The sequence below is a fragment of the Agelaius tricolor genome, unplaced genomic scaffold (genome assembly GCF_023055355.1).
Source record: "Agelaius tricolor isolate 1412-34295 unplaced genomic scaffold, bAgeTri1.0.p SCAF_1, whole genome shotgun sequence".
In the NCBI taxonomy this organism is placed as follows: Eukaryota; Metazoa; Chordata; class Aves; order Passeriformes; family Icteridae; genus Agelaius; species Agelaius tricolor.
Window position 1 is genome coordinate 41,897,346 of NW_027269261.1, and position 21,685 is coordinate 41,919,030.

Genomic DNA, 21,685 nt, shown 5'->3' on the forward strand with positions numbered 1-21,685 from the left:
TCCTCAGCATCCATAGTCTATTAATATGAGACAGAGACACATGAGCTACTCTGCAAATATTTCACTTTCTGAAATTTTTGTTTGCAAAAATAAAAATTTGTTCATCTTTTGAAAACCTACTACTGAGCTGGCAGATGTCATCAACAGTCCCTGAAAGAGTTACAATATTGGGCCTTTATATCCCTGGCAAGTGATTTTCAATATGGACAGTTATAATCAGGAGCTGTATTGTTAACTAAGTCAATATAAACTTTCTTTTCAAACTGTGTTTGGGAGCAGTTGTATTGACTTACAAAGGTAAGCCAAAAATGACATTTCATCACTGCTGATTTCCAAAGCAAAGTAGTACTACATACTGTCCAGCTGAGCCACTTACTAATAAGAAACTCCTTGAAATTACAATGGGGCAGCTTGGATAAGGACACATGGAAATCACAAAGGGCTGTCAACAGTTCCACGAGATTTCATTATCCACACATGTTATCAGCTCTAGATGTGCAAAAAATATTTTTCCAACTGAGAGGAAAAGATTGCTGCCTAATTGGACTCTCATTTAGAAATATTCAAACGTGAAAGCACAAAAAGATCATTAATTTGCTTTCATTTACTTCAATTCTTTGAATTGAAGTAAATGAATTCTTTGCCATTATCCATCAGGAAAAAAGTGTTTTATTTTGCTGGAAAAGGTAATTAACTAATTTTAAATATCTGTATTTCTTTAATAGTATGAGGAAATAAATGTCTTCAATGACAAGTGACAATGTTTATAGCATCACAATTATAAGCAGACTATAATAGCAGACACAAATGGTTCAAGGTACTGAATACTAGTTAGACCTGAAGCTATCTTCAGAATAAGATGGCAAATTATAGATTTTCTGATGATCTCTACAATTGTGTGTACATATAGAAAGGCTTACTTACTCATGTGCCACTAAACAGTGATGTGGATTCAAAAACAAAAAGGAGATAATTTACTCTTTCATCAAAACTGATATACCATCCAAGAAATCAATTGTGAAATCAACCTGTTGCGAGGTAATAGTTGGTTTCAGATTCACATTATGAATTTTGGAAATAAATGAAACCAAGAGCTGATTTTTCTGAATTCTTTATCAAGCAAAATTGCAATAAAATCAAATATGCTTTCAAATTCTAGCTTGCAAATGCAATGATCAATGTTGACCTAAAAAAACCTTTCAGATTTGTAGCCTCATCAACTACAGTTTTCTGTACAGCAAATAACAGAAAAAAAACCAAAAAAACACCAAACCCTAATTGTAGCTAAAATAAAGACTTCACTAGTCTGTCTCTATTCTCATATTGCTAGGGAAGTAGGGGAATAAGAAAAAATGGAAGCATGTTACAGATTTCAATAACTAAATAGGCTGGTTTATATTCTTGCATAACTAACTATAAAAATTACCAATAGGTCACTCCTAACTGCCCTTAAGACCACTTTGTGTGTCAGAATTAATCAAATACTAATGCAGTGTACTTTCTTGTTTCTTTCTTTGTGATCCCTTTTTTCTCCCACCAAAAAAAAAAAAATTGAGCAGTGTAGACTCTTGTCAGGTTTACTGAAAATACTGAAAATATACAGCATAATGCAGTAGAGAACTGCAACAGTGTCTTCACAGAAACTAGTGAAAGATACTTTATGAAAACACTAGATTCTTGCTATGATTGTAGCAGATATTTCATGTTACTGAAACATTTTTCAAGACAGACAAGAGCAAGCACACAAAAAGCACAAAGAATGTCTTTTTGCTCACTTATTCCTTAAAAAATATGAAAACACTTTTTCTTGAGAGCTGAGAAAACATGTGTTAGTAATTTGCCCCAAAAAAGTCAGAAATTAGTAAACAAATGACACTCTAAAATGAAAACATCCACAAAACTCAAGTATGATTCAGCCCTAATAGCTGTTTCTAGCAACATGTTTTTCTGTTTTTTCTTCATTTGTTTCCACTTAAAACTTTTTTTTTTTGCTGTTTCTGGATTGGCATTTTATAAAAAGAAAGACATAGACTACAATTAATGAAGAATAAACATATAGTATCCAGACTAATGAAAAGAAAAAAATTGGCTACTTTGCTCATTTATCATGGCTAGATTTCAACTTCTCTGACATAAATATATTAACATAAACCACTAAGAACTGATCAGTGCATTGGCATATGAGGAATACATGGAAGGCACTGAAATCACAAGCAATAGAATAGATTTTTAAACAAAGGAGCTGCACTACTGAAGTCTCCTTCTTAAGAAAGAGTCAACAAAAAGAAGCTCTCCTCTAATAAGAAGGTAACCAAGGTGATTCACTTCCATACTACATCATTCAAATCAACAGTTCCCCACAGCTTTTTGGCACACAAATTTCTTTCAACTTCAAAGTTTGGAAAAATTCTGTGGTTTGGCAATAGAGAAGCACAAGGGTGCAACTGTATACAGTATTGTGAAGTAAAACTGTGTTCTTTCAGAAGAATGCAACTATACCACTATACCAATTAATGTAAAGAGTTTATTTCTAAAGATATTGCAAGATGTGTAATCAAATATTCTGATCTTTCACTACTTTATCACTATCCAGGAGCCATACCTGCCTCCATAATTATAAACTGAGTTGTAAACTGATTTTCTTCACTGAAATATAAAACCTCAGTTTACCAAAGTATGCCTACAAGTGAGACTGCGACCTGTGAGACTGTTTCATGTGGAGTCATTATGTATGCAGTATCTTCTTTTCCTATGTCTCCTTCCCAAATGAGTGGCTGTGACAAGGCTAGCCATGCTTAGAGGAGTTAAACAAGAACATACTTATAAACAGAGAGCATTACACTCATTCAAGCCATTTCTTCCAGAAACTGTCTTTTGCAGGAAACTCTTGGACCACACATGATACATCCTATTTAGGAGCTATTTATTGATGGACTCTCCCAGACTGCCAATGTGTTATGACCACCCATTGTTGGTTTGCTTGAGGAATGCAACTCAAGCCATTCAACAACAGTGAGAGTCCCCATAAGTTGACTCAAAGGACTAAGACCTCAAATACTGAATAAAAGATCTAACAAATGAATAAATGGTAAATAAATAAGAGTGACTTAAGAGCAGCTTCCAATTCCATCTTCAGAAAGGATTTATAAGCTAGAAGCCTAAATCACTTGAGTGTTTTTATATCTTGTTATTCAGTGCATAAGCCAACATCCACCACAGATACCTTACACTCTTTATGTATGAAAGCCTGGAAAAGTACAACAACTTCTGATTCATTAATATGGGCCGCATCTTTTTGCAATCTACTTACATTTCCAGACTCCAATATCACTATTAATAAAGAGCCACCATTGTCTATGGAGCATTTGTCATGAGCATTGCTGTATGGTCCAGCTACACTCCAACAGAATATTGTTCCCACCAAGTACTGTATAACCTTGCTGTTCTCTTAGTTTTAACTGTAGCAGAATTTATTTTTACTTTCAGATCTTTCCAATTCTTAAATCTAGAAGCTTGTAACTTAGAAGCATGGTGGAAAAGAAAATGAAAGGATGCACATTGGACATGGTTTGAATATCATCCATTAATGACCTGTAACTTAAATTTAACTCTTAAGAAGCCCTTCATTCTACATTTTGACTATAACTGAGGGACCCTCATTTGTTCTCTTTCTGAACTGTAAGGCCATACTTTGTGTCCATCAGGCACAAAATAGAAAACATTTAACAAATCAAATCATGTCAGAAATAAAGGCATACATGAGGCTAAGTTGAAAGGCACTTTGCCATATAATATATAATTCCCTACTAAATTAAATTAAGTAATTTTCAATACTGTTTTTTATACTCTACTTATTGGCACAACTTCTTTGTAACCACTGCATGTTAAAACTCCCAAAATAGCTCAGTGGAACAGGAAGTGTTTACAGAAGTGGGACCTTTAAAACTATGACAGTTTTTCACTTCAGCTGTAAGCACCAAGGCAGGCTGGCCAGCTGATTGTTGTGTCAAGCAAATGGACTTCAGATCTGATATAATATAGTTTGTTTATTAAACTTTTCATTGAAATAAATAAAAATCTCTGTCTTCTTTAAAGTTTCCCCCATAGCATTATAAGTTAACAAAAACCTCTTCCTCTTCCAGCATTAGTCTTAACTATGTAATTTAACAAATATATTAATATTTGTTTTCTTTCACTTGCTCCTGAAGAAAAGTCTTTTCTTCTTCAGACTTCATCACATTCTTTTTTTTTTTTTTGCATTTCCTTCTTAAAGAGAGGCCAGAAATGCTAGCTCTAGATAATTGCATTACCTCTCTTGACATGCAAACAGAAGATAATATGACTCATTTCACGGTACAAAACTCCATCACATCGGTCAATTTTAATATATTGGTTACATATTAAGGATATTTTCCTTGAAGTTTAATAATTATTTTTCCTTTTAAAATAACATATGTGTAAGATTTTAGCTGTTCTAACACACATCACAGTTCCATAACACACAACCTGATTCAGACTTCGAGGTGCTTTCTTAATCCAGCATTGCTTCCTTTTCATAAAGGTTTTCTTTTCCTCTGGATGATACTCATATTCTGTGGCTGAGAGATTTATTATGTCTATATGTGCCTGGATAATACACCCTGGGACTCAAAATATATTTTGTTCATTAATTATTCTACCCTCTAGCTATATGTCTACAGAAAGCAAGTTCATTTTATTGCTGGGTAATCCATTTTTTTCTGGAAAATATTTCTCAGATAGCAAAGTCAAAAGGCAAACCATGGTCTTACATGACATATTGCATATTTAAATATTTTCAAAATAAAAGGATATTCTGTGTAAAAATAATAAAGGCATATAACTCACACTTGAAGAAAAAGTGGAATCATATTTATTTCATACAGACCTTTGTATCTTGAAATATTGCACTTAACTTCCATGAAGGACTTTATTATTTATAAGATGTTTTAAAACTCTGTGCTCATATTCAAAGTAAAAGTAACAGGAGCTGTTCAAGTCATGGGATAGCAATGCTTGCATAACACTTGGTAAGTCAGCGGGAAAACTAGCTAAACATGCCAGGCTAGCAGCTTCCCAATGGAGAGTGTATCATATTCTGCAGTGCAAACAAAACATTTTGAAGTTGAGTCATTCACGGACAGAATTTTTTCCAACCTTCAAATATAGAGTAAGTCTGAAGTTTGGAAAGAGAACACACTTGAAGTGAAAAACTCTTCTTTCAGTAAGTATCATAGCTACTTACATAAATTATTGATGGAAAAACCTACATTTCAGAGGAGATGCCTCTAGCTGGAACCTATTCAAAACTTTTAGATCACATCTAGATTACAAGCAAAATAAAAGAAAGTCCATGTTCTTATTTCATACTCAAAAAAAATATTCTGCAAGACAAATAAGGGATTTCAGAAATCCTTATGAATTCTGTAACAAACTACAGCTTGGGTGTCCCTCATTAGGTACTTTTTTATCCTTATGATGAGTACTAAAGGTATTTCTCGAAAACCACCCTATGAAAAAATGATTTTTCAACACTTTGTAACTATTACTTTTTTGCATGACAGGCATTTATAGGAATCTGTTGTTGTAACTGATGTATTCCTATAGACTTTTGGACTGCTTCTCAAACAAAACAAAAAAATTTCTCAATTTTGTATCAAACTTCATATTGAAACAGTCATGAAGATAGAATGGAAGGAATGCAACTTCTAGTTAGAATCACAGGAGAAAATGTAATGTGCTCCAGATACAATAAACTGCTGCCATGTATAGTGTGAATTTTAGTTTACAGTACATCTTCTTGGAAGTTCTCAAAATTTGCCTGACAGTTCTGTGTATTACTCCTAAGGAATTCTAACTCTAATTCTAATTCTACTCCTAAGGAATTTGTAATTCTTAGAAATATGCACCCTTGAAAGGGTAGCATTTATGACATACTCTTTGTATAACTTCTAATCTTGCTTTATGCCTTTTCTTAGAATAATAGCTCTACAATTTCTGTTTCATTTTTTTATTATCATACTATTTATTATATTTGGCACCGTACATTTATTTGAAAAATTCTTTAATATAGAAAGGTTAGCTAAAATCTGATAACTGGAATCAGATGTTGCTTTTAACTACTACAGACTTCTCATCCTCAGTGTTCTGTCCAAAGTCAAAGTGGGTAATTGCATTTCAATTACTCTGCTCTACAAAGGCTCCTATCCTACACTCATCATGCTATCTCAAACCTAGAATTTTAATTTCAAAAAGCAACATCTCATGTGTTACATTTCAGCATGGTTTATTTTAAACCAGTGAAGACCAACTGGTGCCTTTGCAGGCCCACTGCTGAGACAGAGTTAATGAAGGCTCATGTACTCAAACTGCCTACACAGGATCAGCATTTGTACAAGGAATCCCTTGCCTAAAACAAAAGGTTTAATATTATATATAATTTTTTGCTGCCTTCAGTAGGCCAGACTGTATAGGACTAGGGGAAAAAATCGTATGGAAAGGCTGGCCTTCAAAACTTTTGAACTGCCATAGATATTCAGGAATAATTCTCTCTGTGGAGTCCATTGCTCATCCTGGGAAATATGCTATCAGCATATTAATAGCATATCAATAATTTTTCTTTTAACAATTTTACCAGTGAGGAACATTTTCATATTGATAGTAGATCTACTAATTTTCACCTTATCTATGAAGTTTCTGAACACTAAAATATCTCAAGCAAATTTCAACATTCTGAAAGGTCTCCCCCGCTTTTTTTTCTTTATTTAATGCTTAAAATGAGAAAAAACCCAAAACACAAACAGAAAAAAACACTTAAAGATGAGTGAAAACAGAAATACATAATGGAAGATAAAGAAGAAGGAAGTTCCTTAAATCCTTGGATGATCCATAGAGTTTATGTCTGAGAAAACCCTACTTGACAAACCTATGTTACAACTCAGGAAACTTCCTATCCCCTAATTAAAATTCAAGGTCTAGTCCTAACAAATACTGTTGAATTTATGGCCATGAGTTTTGAATATACACTGTGAGACCATAGATGATTCTGTCTTGACTGTAAACAAGGTGGAAAAAATCTATTTCTGCTGAATATACAAATTTATAATTTGAGATAATTTGAGATTTAAAACTATGAGCACTCTATCAGCTTTTGGATACACTAATAAAAAGCCTTTGCCAGAAATTTATCTTGGCATAACAGTGAGAAATAAGATTCATATTTCACTAGTCATTTTTTAGGACCTGTGTTAGTAAAAGTTACACAACAAAGTAATTTTATTTTCCACTTGTTTCAAAATTTCATATTTAATTAAATTGCTAAATTTGAAAGCTAAGAAAACAACATATTATAAATGTATTAATAAAACTGTTTTCTCTAATCAGGGTCAAATGTCTGTAAAAATCAAACAGCTAGCTTTTTTAAAAACAATTTTCCTGGCACTATTAATTCAATGTAGAATTTCACAGATTTCACACTTTATCAGAAAAGTGCTTCTTTCATTAATTTTAAGTGCATTTTTAATGTGTCTAGGTATAATACATGGTACACATAGATGATAAATATATACACCTATTCAGACAAATCTGGGTAGACACAACTCTAGATATTTCTTTAGGATTTAGCTACCCTTATCATTTCTCAAAGTCTCTGCATCAGAGCAATTGTATTTCCCTTGAACAAGTTAAGTAATTTTCTAAATGGATGCTTGAGTTTCAACTAGTTAATAAGCAAAAGGCTTCACTTTGTCCCAAAAATTCTAGATAAAAAGATAGTCCTATCTTTAAGCATTTTTGATACAAAAATAATTCCTTCACTTTAGAAAGACACAAGATAGAGACCTCATGAGAGCAAAGTCTATAAAGTCATGCCAAGGTAAAAACTGGCTTGTGAAATAAATTTTATCTTATATAAAATTGTACTCAGTAATCCATAATAATGAATAAATAGATTTTAACACATTATTGGGATTCAGAAAAGACCATTAAATGATAGGATTTGACATGTCTGCATTAGCTGTAAGAAAACTTGAAGAATCTGAATATTGAGACAGTTTTAAGTCTTGTGAGCATTGGCTCTGAAACAGATTCAGAAAGACAAAAGAAAATAAATAAAAATATTGTTTCCACTTGTAATCTTCATGACATGTCCTTGAAAGTGATTTTGGAGCTGAAAACCCCAGGCATTTCAGGCAAATGATAGTCTCATCTTTATTCAGCTCATGCTGAGTGCAGGAAATATAATAAAATTGAATAATTATGTTATGTTATGCCTGGAGTTATCCCTAAAAAGCTCTGACCAAGTTTGAGGCATCCATAGAGCAGCTATCTACATTGTGGGTCCCAGGCCCATCAAGGAAACAAGGACATGAGTGGACACACCTACAGCATCACTCAGACAGGACTGCAGGGCCCAGGATGAGCTGAGACAAATCCCCTGGGTCCTTGGCAGGATTCTGTGTGGTTAGAGGCTCCAGAGAATGCCAGTCCCAGCCAGAGGAGGCTACACTCTCTGGATCCTGGCAAGAGCAGCCCTGCACCATTCATAAGCTTTCCTTTCGACAGTGATGGCTGACCACTTTGAAGAAGAGCATTGGGCCAATGGACCTCTGCTCTGATGAGCACTGCTGTTCTCAAGCTGTCTTGTTTTAGCTTTTTTTTCTCAGAGAAAACAGGTCAGGCATTTCTAAAACTGATTACAAGGGAAAAAAATCCACAGGGAAATGAACAGGTGTTGGTATTGCTCACCTCAAAAACATTTGCAACCATTTAGCTCAGGAGCACACCTGCTTCAGACTGAGCACTTTGTCTTTGAGCCTTGCAAGTGTCAGGGATACAGGGGTTTGACATCCTGTGGAAACCCAGCTGAACTTGATGAACACAAACTTTAAAAAACACACTTCCCTCATGCTTTTTGCAAATTTTGTTCAGTCCTTCAAATCATCATACAACGATCCACAGCTCTCACACCCATCAGAAGGTTCATGCCTTCTTCTCACAAAGGGACACAGCCAACACCTAGGCTGGAACATGATTAGCTATTCAGTCCCTTCTACTAATGCAGGGCTGGGAAGAAATATGAGAGATTTCCTCAGCATGTATTGCTTGGGAAAGGAGGAGATAGAAACAATAAAATTCAAATTTAAATTTGAATTAGAAATTTAATTAGAATTAAATAGAACATAACAGAATTAAAATGGAACAGACATACAAGTATCATCTAATCCAATTTCCTAATCACTTCAGGGCTGACCAAAAATTAAAGCATAATATTCAAGCATTGTGCATCGACCTGTTCCTGTGTTTCACCACTCTCTCTGTAAAGAAATGCTTCATCACATCAACTCTAAACCTCCTCTAATGGATGTATCCTTGAGCCATTCCCACACGTCTTGTCACTGGACACTAGGGAAAAGAGATCAGTGCTTTCATGTTCCCTCCTCATGAAGCTGTAAAGAGCAATGAGGTCACTGCTCAGCCTCTTTTCTCCAAAGTAAACAAGCTCAAAGTCCTTAGCTGCTCCTCACAGGGTTTGAAGACCTGCTATGATGGAGTGACTGCAATGGTCCACAAGGGAAAACAGACTGTTGTCATCTACCTCGGCTTGTGTCAAGGCCTTTGACGAGGGCCCACATGACATCCTTATCTCTCAACTAGAGAGACATGGATTTGAAAGGTAGATTTGAAGGGTAGATAAGGAATTGGCTGGATGCCAGCAGGTCAAGGAATGTGATTCTCCACCTTCACTCTGCTCTTAAGGAAACCTAAGCTGGGATAATGCATCTAGCTCCTGGGTCCTCAGCACAAGAAAGATGTGGAGTTGGAGTATGTCAACAAAATGATCGGAGGAGTGGAGCACCTCTCCTAAGACAAGCTGAGAGAGCTGAGGTTGTTCATCCTGGGGGAAAGGTGGCTCCAGGAAGATCTTATTGTGGTTTTTCAGCACTTAAAGTGTTTTATAAAAAAGGAGAGTGACCCTTTATAGATTTAAATAGTGATAGGACATGGGGGGATGCTTTAAATTAAAAGAGGGATTTAGGTTAGATGCTTGGAAGAAATACTTCACTCAGAGAGTAGTGAAGCAATGGCATAGGTTGGCCAGGAAAGTTGTGGATACCCCATCCCTGGAAGGGTTAAAGACCAAATTGGATGGGGCCCTCAGCAACCTGGTCTTAAGGGTGGCAACCCTGTCCATGGCAGAGTGATTTGGAATAGGTTGTATTTAATGTACCTTCTACCCCAAGACATTCTATGATTCAGGTTAAAGAATCACACACATCATGTTGACATTTTAAAAGAGTCTTCATAATTGTCGCTTTTCTTTCTCCAGATCTAGCTTCTCTCTGCAATGGACCATGTTGGTCATTCCTTACCTGGTCACAGAAGAAAAACGCAGTGGCAGAGTCAGTGTGATTTGCCCCAGATGTTAGCAGAGGAGCAGAAAGGAAGGCATTAACTGTTGGAATAAATCCCAGATTTGTGTTTGTTTCTGGTGGTATGATATGGCATGGCATGGCATGGCATGGCATGATACATCAGCAGGGAAATTATCTATTTCTTTCAATAAATCTTCTTACATGAGCAAATAACTAGCTGGATAGAATACAACTACAATTCTGCAAAAAAAATACGTCACAGTGTCTCAGCAACTACAATATTCCAGAGAGAAACATTGCGAATGATTTATGAAAAAGCATCAATTAACCAGTCCCTTCGGAAGACAAAATTAGCATTTTAATGCATGTATTACCATATTTTTAAATATTTCAAACACTATTCTTCAGAAGCACAGCAACTAGCGGTGATTGCAGATGTTGAATATTTCTATGAGATAAGAGAAAGGGGCACAAGATCCCCTTACCAACATGTACTTTTCCCTGCCTACCCACCACACAGCACAGCCCTGAAAGCAAGAAGGCAAAGCAAAAGTCCCCCCAGTTGCCAAATCAGCTCACAGGGAAAACTTGTTAGGGATTGCAGAATCAAGCACTTCTGAGACTGCTGTACTTTACAAAGTGGACTGGAAGAAGAGAGGCACAAAAGGCAGCTTTAAAGAATTTCTGCTTCGCGCCTTTCTCCCTTTATGCTGAACACAGTTCAGATACAGCCAGGAGCTGGGCCAAGATATTTGGTGTGGCTATATCATACTCCATCAGTCAGCTGGAATCATTTTATGTTGCTATTTTAATTTAAGACAGAAGTTGAGTCTGTTTTTCTTTTCATATTTAATCTGTTAGCTAAGACTTAGCTTTCCCTTTTCCAAAAGCTCATTTAGAATGCAGCTTATTCCACACTTCATTTTGGTTGTACTTCATCTAAATATATTTTAATGCATGAACTCTGATTTGTTATACATCCACTATACGTTTGATTCATGACTGCCAATTAATTTGGCTTTAAATTTCTCAAAGACTATGTAAGAAGGGAAAATCTTAGAATGCAAATGCTGGAATTTTAATTGAAATGGAGGAAGAGGCTTTGTACCTGTTCTACATGAAAAGCCCAGAAACTTTAAACTGGAACTTCCCACAGAATGGTTTCTAGTATCAACAAATGTTCAACTGAATTCTATGAATACTATCTGTTGAGTGAGTTAAATACAACACTTTTCAAGAAAGAGAAATAAGATACCTTGACGGCTTCCTAAAGTGCTACATAAGATAATTAAATTGAAAATTCTATTTCTCTATGAAAATGTAGCTGAACAAACTCCTAACCATTAGGCCTTTAGTTCTTCCTGTTTGGCAAATTTAAGATCCTCTGAACAGAGGAGGAGACTGTATTCAAAGTATACTTCACAGAATACTTTTTTACATGCCCCTTCATGGAGCATTAAAAGCAGGTGCTCACTTGCTTATCCCCTTTTAATATTGTATTATCGGCTCTTAAAAGACAGTTGCGTAGTGTGTAAAGGGAGCAAGTGAGGTTTATCTCATCTGGAAGCTTCCCTTTATTTCCTTTGAAAAGATGGGTTTTTTTCTGAGACACTGAACACACTAATTTTCAGAACTGTTAAGAGCAACCTCCTGTTCTCAGCAGCTCTGAAAACCAGGTGACAGGCATCTCACTTTCCCTATCTCTTTCTGAAACAAGGCTTAACCAGAAGTTTAGAAATCGTAATTCTTAACCTTGCAGTTTTCATCTCTTACTTAGGGCTTTCGTTCCCTCCCTCTAGGCACTCTCTTCATCTCTCCAACATCATCACTTCACTCCATACATATGTTCTTCTCCTCCAGTTCTTAGTCTCCACCATTCTCTCTTCACTCTCTGTCTGACAGTTTCCAAGAAGCTGTCTGTTCTCCAAATTATCCCTATCACTACAGTTAGTGCCTTTCCTTCCCACTCCCAGCCAATCCTCTCTCTTTTCAGTCCACAGGGAAGCCTGTCTAGATACTTGGTAAACAGAACTCACATTGAACAGCAGAGTAACCAATTGTTCCAAACCAGCCCTTTCAGCCTAGCAGTGCCATTCAATAAAGTATCTACCCTTGTAAGACGTACCATAAAGATTTTATGACAAATATGCTATGAATTGAGATGCTTGCCTCTGCAAGCATATTTGTCTAAAATCATGTGGTGTACAGCTGTTTTTTGCTGGCAACACACTTAAAATGCATAGAGCATTCAATGATTGAACTGAATTATATTGTCCTTCCTAGCTTATAGAAGGCTCTTTCTTTCTCTTTAAAAATCTGCCATGCTTCTTCATATGCTTTCCATATTTATTTGCAAGAATTTTTTGGTATAAACAATTTGTTGCACTAAACAACATTAACTCATATTTTAATATAATGATACACAACATTATTGGAGTTTGTTAGAAACTGCAAAAGAAATTATCCTTCTGCTATAAACAGTGACATACTTGTTCAGTGATGAGCTCAATTTTGAATTCTCAGGGATTGGAATAAATTCAGTTGGACTATCTGCTGTGTCACACTAGTAGCCTAGTTATCCACAGGCTCAGCAGCCCTTGTAGCTGGAGAGTGGAACAGCCCAAAGATCTGCATTCTTTTCTGTCAAAGCAGTTTTTAAGATGGCAAGAGCCAAGATCTGCAAATATAACCACTGGCTTAAAGTCAGTAGCCAAACAAGACGCTGTAGGAAACCAAGCCCACTTTGAGAATCTCCCAAAGGTGGGTAGAGCTGAAGATCCTCTTTTCCCCCAAGATACTTAGACTGGCACTTCTCTGCTTTGACTCAATTTCTAAATCCATTTAACTGTTGAAAGTTTGAAAGTTGAATGGTTATCCATTTCTCCAAACCTGAAGACTATCTCAAGATTTTTAACATGTGGTAGGCTTGTATACAACACAGTTGTATCAGTCAGTGACTGCTAATAATTTGTTTTAAATCACCATCTTCCATAACAAAACCCCTAAAGTTTAAGTCATGTCCCAGTGATTGGTTTGCTCAACAATATTCCAGGTGCTGTTACCTTTTGAAGAGATCTTTTTACCCCAGTTTCTACCTCTCATAAGCCTTAGAATCTTACAGAATAAGAAAGGGCGCATGCAGCTGCCTTGAACTGCTTTATATGAGTATCTTGGTACCATTTACAAGCTGATCTATAACAACCCATGAAATATTAGGACAAATTGCATTAACTGCTGTCCCTTCTTTTTTTTAGTAATACCATCACAATAAATCTGTACATTTGAGGATGAAAAAGAGAAGGATATTGAATATGATGGTGAATAAAAATAAAATATTGATAAAATTTAATCAGACTGATACTTCAGTAATTTGAATAGAAAATTAAACCAGTATGTTTGTTAAATTTAGGAAATTTTCGGTCCCTATCATCATTCACTTCACTGAGATTAACCAAATGTGAGTACACAGATTTGGCTAACAGTTCAAGAACACAAGGACAGAAATACATTCATCCTCAGAAAAGGTCAGCAGGAGGCTCTATTTTTTTTTTTTTTAATGACACTGTCTCCTTTGGCTGAATGTTGGTAAAGGAAATATCTTCTCACCAGACATAAATTACAGTACAGTCTTTGGCAAAGACAGTCTTCCTACAAAGACTGCATTACTCCTAAACTGTATACGGAATATTTAACAAAAGAGAACAGCTTTCTGAAATGAGTAGAGAGTTTAAGAATTGATATCAAAATGCATGAGAACATGCTGACCTCTCTTTAAATAGGAAGAACATTTAAATAGTCTCTCTCTTTCTTGGTCATCTATGATTTGCCACTCAATTTAATTATACTCTGCTTCAGAAGGTTCTCAGCCAGGCCAGCTGACCAACTGTGTAGGCTCAGCTCACCAAAAGCATGAAACTACCTCCCATAGTGTTTCAATGGGGTGCTAGCAATGCACACTGATTTCAAAGTCCTGATTCTGTCATGAAAAAATAACTATCATCATAGCATATACCAATATTCAACTTCACAAAACCAGTAGATGAGAATAGAGTCCCCATTTGCTTTTATACTGCTTCAAAATCACAGAGATTACTTATTGTTTCCATATTTAGTAGATAAGACTCACCCCTTTTTTAATTTAGACTGACTAAATGTGTTATAGTCAATAACTACAGTTACTATAGTTAAACACTACAATAACTCTTAATGTATACTCTCTAAAATAGATTGAAATGCTACTAATGGTTTTGGTAAGATACATATTCTTCCCCACTTAAGTTTTGAACAATGAGGGAAAACCAGGAAATGACAACAAGAAGCCAAAACTGAGAAATCATCTTGAAAATTAAGATAAATGCAAATTTTCTAGCTTATTCCCCTTCTCCAGCTTTCATAGCAATCAATTTATAATTATTTCAGAGTACCATATGATGAAAGCAACAATGCCCCCTATAATAATATCATATCCACCCAGGGTTTTTCCCTCTTTTCTGGAAGAACACTTATGCAAGTGAGAGTTATAAGAATGGTTGGAATAAGCTACCTCATGGACAGGTGCCAGGCAAGCAACAACTGAACTGGAGCACTGACAGAACACCACACTTTTGACTGGATGTTTCCACAGCAAAAGACTTAGTTATAATGTCTGAATTTCACTCATCAGCCACTTTCTTTTTTCACCCATTTTGCTTTCTCCTGCCAGTGTTTCCCTTTGAATGCAATGGGGCTTTATGCAGTGGCTGTTCAGAATCAAATATAAATCTTAATTGCATTCATTCAAACATTGGATGAAACAACAGAGTCAATTTTAAATCCCTAACCAGTAGTAGAAATGTATACAAAAATCTTCCAGTATTGGAATAAAACAAAGTCTTTCTTTCAAGGTATGGGATTATTCTTTTCTGATTAATTTATGGTTTTCTTCTTTTCTACTCTACAGGTTTATCATTGCATTGCTTAGCAGCTTCTCCTAGTGCCTTAAAATATAATCTCATGCTAAATTCTATGTTGGAAAGTTCAGGTAGATTTTTGGGATTTTTGGTTTGGTTTTTGTTTCTGTAACTTCCCTAAAAAGAATTATTTAGAAAGCATTTTGGAGTGCATATCATGCAGAAATATTTGGTTTATCAAATTTACCTTTCATCTGTAAATTTGCAGCAGCTTTACACATTCCTTGTTATATAGTACAGTGTTTCTGATAAAACCATCTTCGAAATCTTTCCCCACAAGATTATCTATGGGGAAAGCCATCAGCTGGTTCAAGACCACAGGCCTGGTTTCTCAGGAAAGAGCTCCTCAAGAAAAGGGTTTGTGGCTCTTGAACATCAGATTTGGCTCTAACTATAATACTTAATTGACTGTGTAATGTTTGATAAAATTCAGTATTAAAGGGTTTGTGCTCCAAGGCACACTCTCATACCAGTCTGGCTTGGAGCCACAGCCAAAGCTATTTTACACCATTTGTAGATTCCGCCTCCTTGATTAACAACTGATTTTCCTGAACTTAATTATTTCCAAGTCTTGATTCACACTACTACTGCAATTGAGCCTAGACTTTTAAAAATTGAACTCTAATCAGACATTTTCCACCAAAATGCATTCATGCATTCCAGCAGCTGGACCACAGATCAGAATTCTGCAAGATTACAGTCAGCTCTATTCTTATAGTATACCTTTTTTGCAGAAGTATGTTCAGTGCTAAACCTTGCACTAATCTTAATTTGTAAAGTGTAATAAACCGTACCATTTGCTTGAATATAACATTGCTGAACCCAAAGACCAGAAATACGTAATGTTAACCCTAAGACAGCAATCAGCAATTTCTCAGTTCAAACAATATATACATAAAGAATAAAACTTCCAGAATTTCTAAAATCACAGAATGGAAGATGATATACAAATGGAAGGTGATATATAAATGTTACAGTACTCCTACAAGTAAATGAATTTTATTTACTCCATAAGTATCTTTAATAGCAACAAGTACAGTCAGTGGTGAGGAGGCAGTGAAGTAAACAGAAGCTACTGTCCTGTCTTACATAAATATATATAGTGACCATTGTTGTGTCTTTAAAGTAAGGAACAAAAAAGTAGAAAGTATAAGGCTTCAATGCAAATTCAATATATGAAAACAAAGAGGGTAAATCCATAGGATTTAACTTCTTTAAAAACAGCATACAAAGAATTCACAAGATCAACTAGCTGCAGGGAAGCTTGGGTGTCAAAATAATACTTAGAAAACAAACCTCTTTGTATATATTGCTGCACTGCAATTAAACCATTACACTGAAATGTAATGCTGTTAACATCGTACAATGATCACTAAACAAATATAAATTGTTACTGCATAATGCCTAAGTTCTTTGAAGTACTTTTTACCTATAGATATCTAAAAGGTTCAAAGCACAACAGTAACAGTTTTTCAAAATATTGTGATTAAGCAATTTCAATAGCTATTCTGACACAGCACACTTGAAATAATGTTACTTTTTAAATCTTTCAGGCCTTTGAGTTATTTTACATGCTTTCATTACTAAGAGGAAAAAAAAGCAATGGCTTACCTGTGGAGATGAGGGATTAAAACTGACATTGATTACAGATTCTGTGTGTCTCCCCAGTTTTTGTAAAAAAGTGCTTGAACGCATTTCATAAATGTAAGCCTAAAAAACAATGAGTTGGTATTTTCAGTATTAAAAAACAACCACATTCTTGAAGCATTAAGTTATAGTATAGTAACACTAAATATATAGCCTACAAAGAAGTTAGAAAATTTTAATCATTGGAGTTATCTAATTTAGAAAGGTATTAGATTCTACTTAAAAGAAAGGATTTAAATTCCACAGAACATAATTTAAAATGTATTTTTAAAGGGTAATTTTTTACCTGCTTCTTGAACTACACGTAATGTTTAGTTATTTATTAGGGAAAGAGTGCATTATTCTTTCTACATACTTTTTTTTGAGTTAATTTAAGCATTTGCTAAATTATCCCAAATTATAGAAATCAGTTTGAAGATATTGGTGATTTTCATATCTGTTTAGGTCTTGTACTGCCCAGGGTGTATCCTTGGAAAGCCTTTTACTAAATACCTACTTGATTCCTTTAACTCTGTCTAGCCTCTGTTCCAGGTCAGCCTCTTTAGGCTTCAGTTCCCTTTTTTGGAAGGAGGAACAGAGAAGTGGCAAAATCAATTACAGCAAGAATCAAGAGCACAAAATTCTCTGATTCACAAAGAAATATGCTCCATCTTTTAACCAAGAGAACATATCACAGAGAGGCATTAGTGAAGTTGAAATTTTTCCATCATAATCTAGTGGCTTGCAGAACTTTGCCAGAATTATCCAGTAGAAAATAGTTTTCCATTCCAGGTCCTCAGTTTAATTTGGGAAGGACTATGTTCATTTTTGGCTTAATCTTTATGTCCCTGTTCCACTCTGTAAAATAGATGTGATAATATTTCATTATTTTTTGAACAAAACTCCAAAGTTTGTTAAACCCAGGTATTCTGGTTATTTATTCTCTTCCACACTGTTTCTAAATCAACCATTTGGCTCATACCTTTCTTTCAAAAATGCTGTGAAGCAGTCCTGCAGCTTAATTATAATCTAATGAGAGCGTATTTGGTGCTGTAGTCACACTTCTCAGCCTAAAAAGCATTCAAACCCTCTCACCCTTCAAGAGATGATTCTTAGCCCTGAGCTAGAGATTAGGCTGGGATGCAGCACTTTTCCAAATTTCCACATTGTATAGCCAGATTCACTGGATCAGAGGAAAGTCATGACAAGCAGCCACTGGCAGAAACCCACCTGCTAACCCACCTCCTAACCACCACAGCATTGGGAAAGAGCAGATATGGGAAAGCCCTTTCCTCTGACCTTTACCACAAAGACTCTATGCTCATTTTGAACAGCTGCTAGGCAAAACACACAGAACATGGCAGGGAACACAACCTGCCCATTGATCACTCCTACAAACCTTATCCTAATGGAGCTACTGCTAAACGTCTTTTCAGTACCATATTCCTAGCCCCAAAAATCTTAAATATTTAGGTGTTGCGGTTCAACAGATAAAGGAGCAGAGTCTCTAGCTACATGCAAGAATAGTTTATTACATTGTGGCAGGTATCATCTCTTCCAAGAAGTGAAAGGAAAAGTAATTTAAGTAATTTTCTGAGTAATTTTGACATGCAAGACAATAAAATCTGATTAAAAGAAAAACGTCATCATATAAAAGTGGATAAAACCAGCTTCTGTTTAAGTAGCTCTAGCCCTAGATATTTAAACTAGCCAGTGACAATCTAAATTCTGAGAATAAAAGTTAAGTTGGTAAAAGATTGAAAGTACATTTATTTTTAACTTCAAAAGTTTAAAAACAAAATAAAACATAAACCCCAAAGAGAATTATATTTTAACAGAACTAACACTCATAACAGGAGGAATAACTCCAGTATAAACATTCTTCTGCTACAGTCTGCCATCATTTCAGTTTTGCTGTATTTTCTGATGTCATTCAAATGTTTTTTCTAGTCTTTACTTACTAGATTATTTTAGCATAGTCTTCTCTACAGAAAAAAAGGAAATAACAGTAACTGAATAATAAATGATACCATCAACACTAGCCACAGAAGAATAAAAAAGCTTGAAAATATGAAATCAATGACAGAGGAAGAACAGATTTTCAGCAAACCAAATGGAATGAAAAAGAAAACAAAACAGTCTAGAAAGCACTCAGCAATACCCAAAATGCATATGTGCATATAATGTTTTAGACTTTAGCCAAAGTCAATCCCCTTTTTTTATATTAAGACGAATTTTGTCTAATAAAAATACTTATTCAGTAGATATTGGTATTTCCTTTCCAATTCTTGCTGAGGGTCAGCCAAAAGTAAAAATAATTTACCTGTACCAATAGCTTCCAAAGAAGTTTCCTGGACCCATAACCACATACTTACTTGTATTTCCTTTCACTAGACATTTGAAGAACATTTGGAGTAGTCAGTTTTCAGTAACCCAGAGTGTGACAGTGTATTTAGCACCTTACAAGTAGACACAAGCTTCTGCTTTCTTCCCTAGACTTGTACCAAGAGACAGGGAAGAATGAAAAAAGGCCCTTCCTTGAGTGGGGCCTTGAGGGATTTGTATCCAAATGGAAAATTACTTAATTCTACTGCATTGGTAGAGAGAGTGTGCTAGATAAATTGAGGCTTTATCTGCAGAGTTTCACTGTAAATTCTTTCCTCTGTTTTCTCACACTCTAACTTCAAAGGAAACTTGTTCCCATCTGTTCCCATTGCCCCATAGTCCAACCCACGGCCATAAACATTTGTGTCAAACTACTTAAACTCCTACAGCCTCCTAGGATAGGAAAGTGGGGAAAGCAAATCATAAGCACTTGACTAATAACAGAAGAACTCTCCTTGTTATCAGCTTTTGCACAGGGATCAGAAAAGCAACACCAGTTTCAAGGAAAACCCTTTGTTGCTGCTGTGGCTTTAAGCTGAAGCATGTATTTTACAAACAGATCACAGGAAAAGAACACGACTAACAAACAAACAGAAAGACATTGATATCTAAGATACCTAATTTGGCCTTACACAAATAGAGATGTTTTCCTCACATGTTTTGCATGGATTGGCCAATGTCACCACTTTTCTGTGACTATTTTTCCTAATATTTCAAATGAGCTACAGAAGACAGAAATGTTTAAGTCCCCTGACAGAGGGACAGAGTCCCTTGGTAATCTAACATGTTTTTATAAAAGACATCTGTCGTTATTAATAAGGCATTATTGGCCATTTGCTTCCACCAGTGCCATCAAACTTGATGCATAATCCCACAGTACATAATATAAGTGTTTAACTTGCACTCCATCGCTCCCTATTTATACTGGGCCACATATTCCACTGAACCATGTATTTTTCCTCAATTTCAAGCTAAAAAAGCTCCTGAACTACTTACACTAAAGAAAAATAACAATTAACCTGAAGCAGACACCGAGTATGGAAAGTTTCAGCCCAAAATGTTCTTACTTATAAGCAACTGAAAACAGAATTATAGTGGAAAGTGTTAGACTACCTTAACTATAGGTATTGGTGCCAAATCCACACATAATAAAACAGATTTCACAAGTATCCTAAGCATTGATTAATGCTCTTCAATCCCAAGATATCTTATACACTTACCACATGGTAGCATGGAAAGTCTAATCAAGCCTGGCACCAAAATGAGTTGAGTACAGTACACCCTCTCAGAGTCCCTTTCCTTTTTAATGACTCTTATGGAGGCTCTCTTTCTGGTAGTCACAGGAAACTTCCCACTACTGTAAGATCCCAGTTTCCATATGATTTCCTCTGACATAACTAAAAAATAGGGTGACAGTGAACATTATTAATGCTCTTTATTATTAAAATAATATTACACATATCAGTCATCTTTCAAGATGTAGGGGATGTTTTTCAAATGTATCAATCTTCTGGCAGTTATAGCTAACACATTTGAATTTTCCTCACTAAAAAAAATTACATAAACCATATCTGACTTCCCTCTCTAAGCCACCCTTCTATGAAGCTTCCAAATTGTAATTTTTGCCAACTCAATTCCTATTTAATTTGCTAATTTTAAGGCCTAATGTATGTGATTGTTTTTATTTGTTTTAATATGAAATTTATGCAGCACCATGCACCACTGAATTTAGGTTGCCTTTATTTTTAGAACACATAGTGTTGTCAGAGTACAGAATTATAAGTTAAAGACTTTATTCTAAGAATTCACATCTCACTATGAAGCAGCATGGTTGTATCACACCCACTTTGGCTCTTTTCTGACTGCTGCTTGGATTCTTCTCTGTATCAACAGTACCAATAATTGCATTTCCTGCTTGTGCACTGGTGTTGACTGACAGCAATACTGAAAGGTTCATATGTTGCAAAGGACCTTCAACCAGATGTTTGTACCAGATGTACCAATCATACCCAAAATTCAACTACTGTCAAGAATTGAGACCAAGAGGTACGCATATAGGAAACACAAGCTCTGTGGATATAAAACTATATAAACTATATAAAACTATATATCCACTTTTAGCACCTCACTGCTGTATGCATTCCAAAATGAACATTGGGTATTCATATCTACTTCACCTTCCTGTTTTGTCTACAGTTGAACATGGGGTATTATCTTTTATAAAATTAGTTTTCTTTAGCAAAAAGGCTAATTTCTCACACTTCCTCATATCTCTCAAAAGCATTAGCAAAATTCAATGTTAACATAGTAACAAATTACAGACTCATAAAATAC

The 21,685-nt window shown here is 35.4% G+C and overlaps 1 protein-coding gene across 2 annotated transcripts in view; it reads right to left on the reverse strand.

Annotated features, from left to right (window-relative positions):
* Positions 1 to 21,685, reverse strand: part of WDR27 (WD repeat domain 27) — a 91,271-nt gene that overhangs the window by 26,079 nt on the left and 43,507 nt on the right. For both annotated transcript variants that reach the window (XM_071431200.1, XM_071431191.1), the window contains one exon: positions 16,952 to 17,050. In XM_071431200.1, the coding sequence (XP_071287301.1) occupies positions 16,952 to 17,050 (99 nt within the window). The remainder of the gene's footprint in view (positions 1 to 16,951; positions 17,051 to 21,685) is intronic.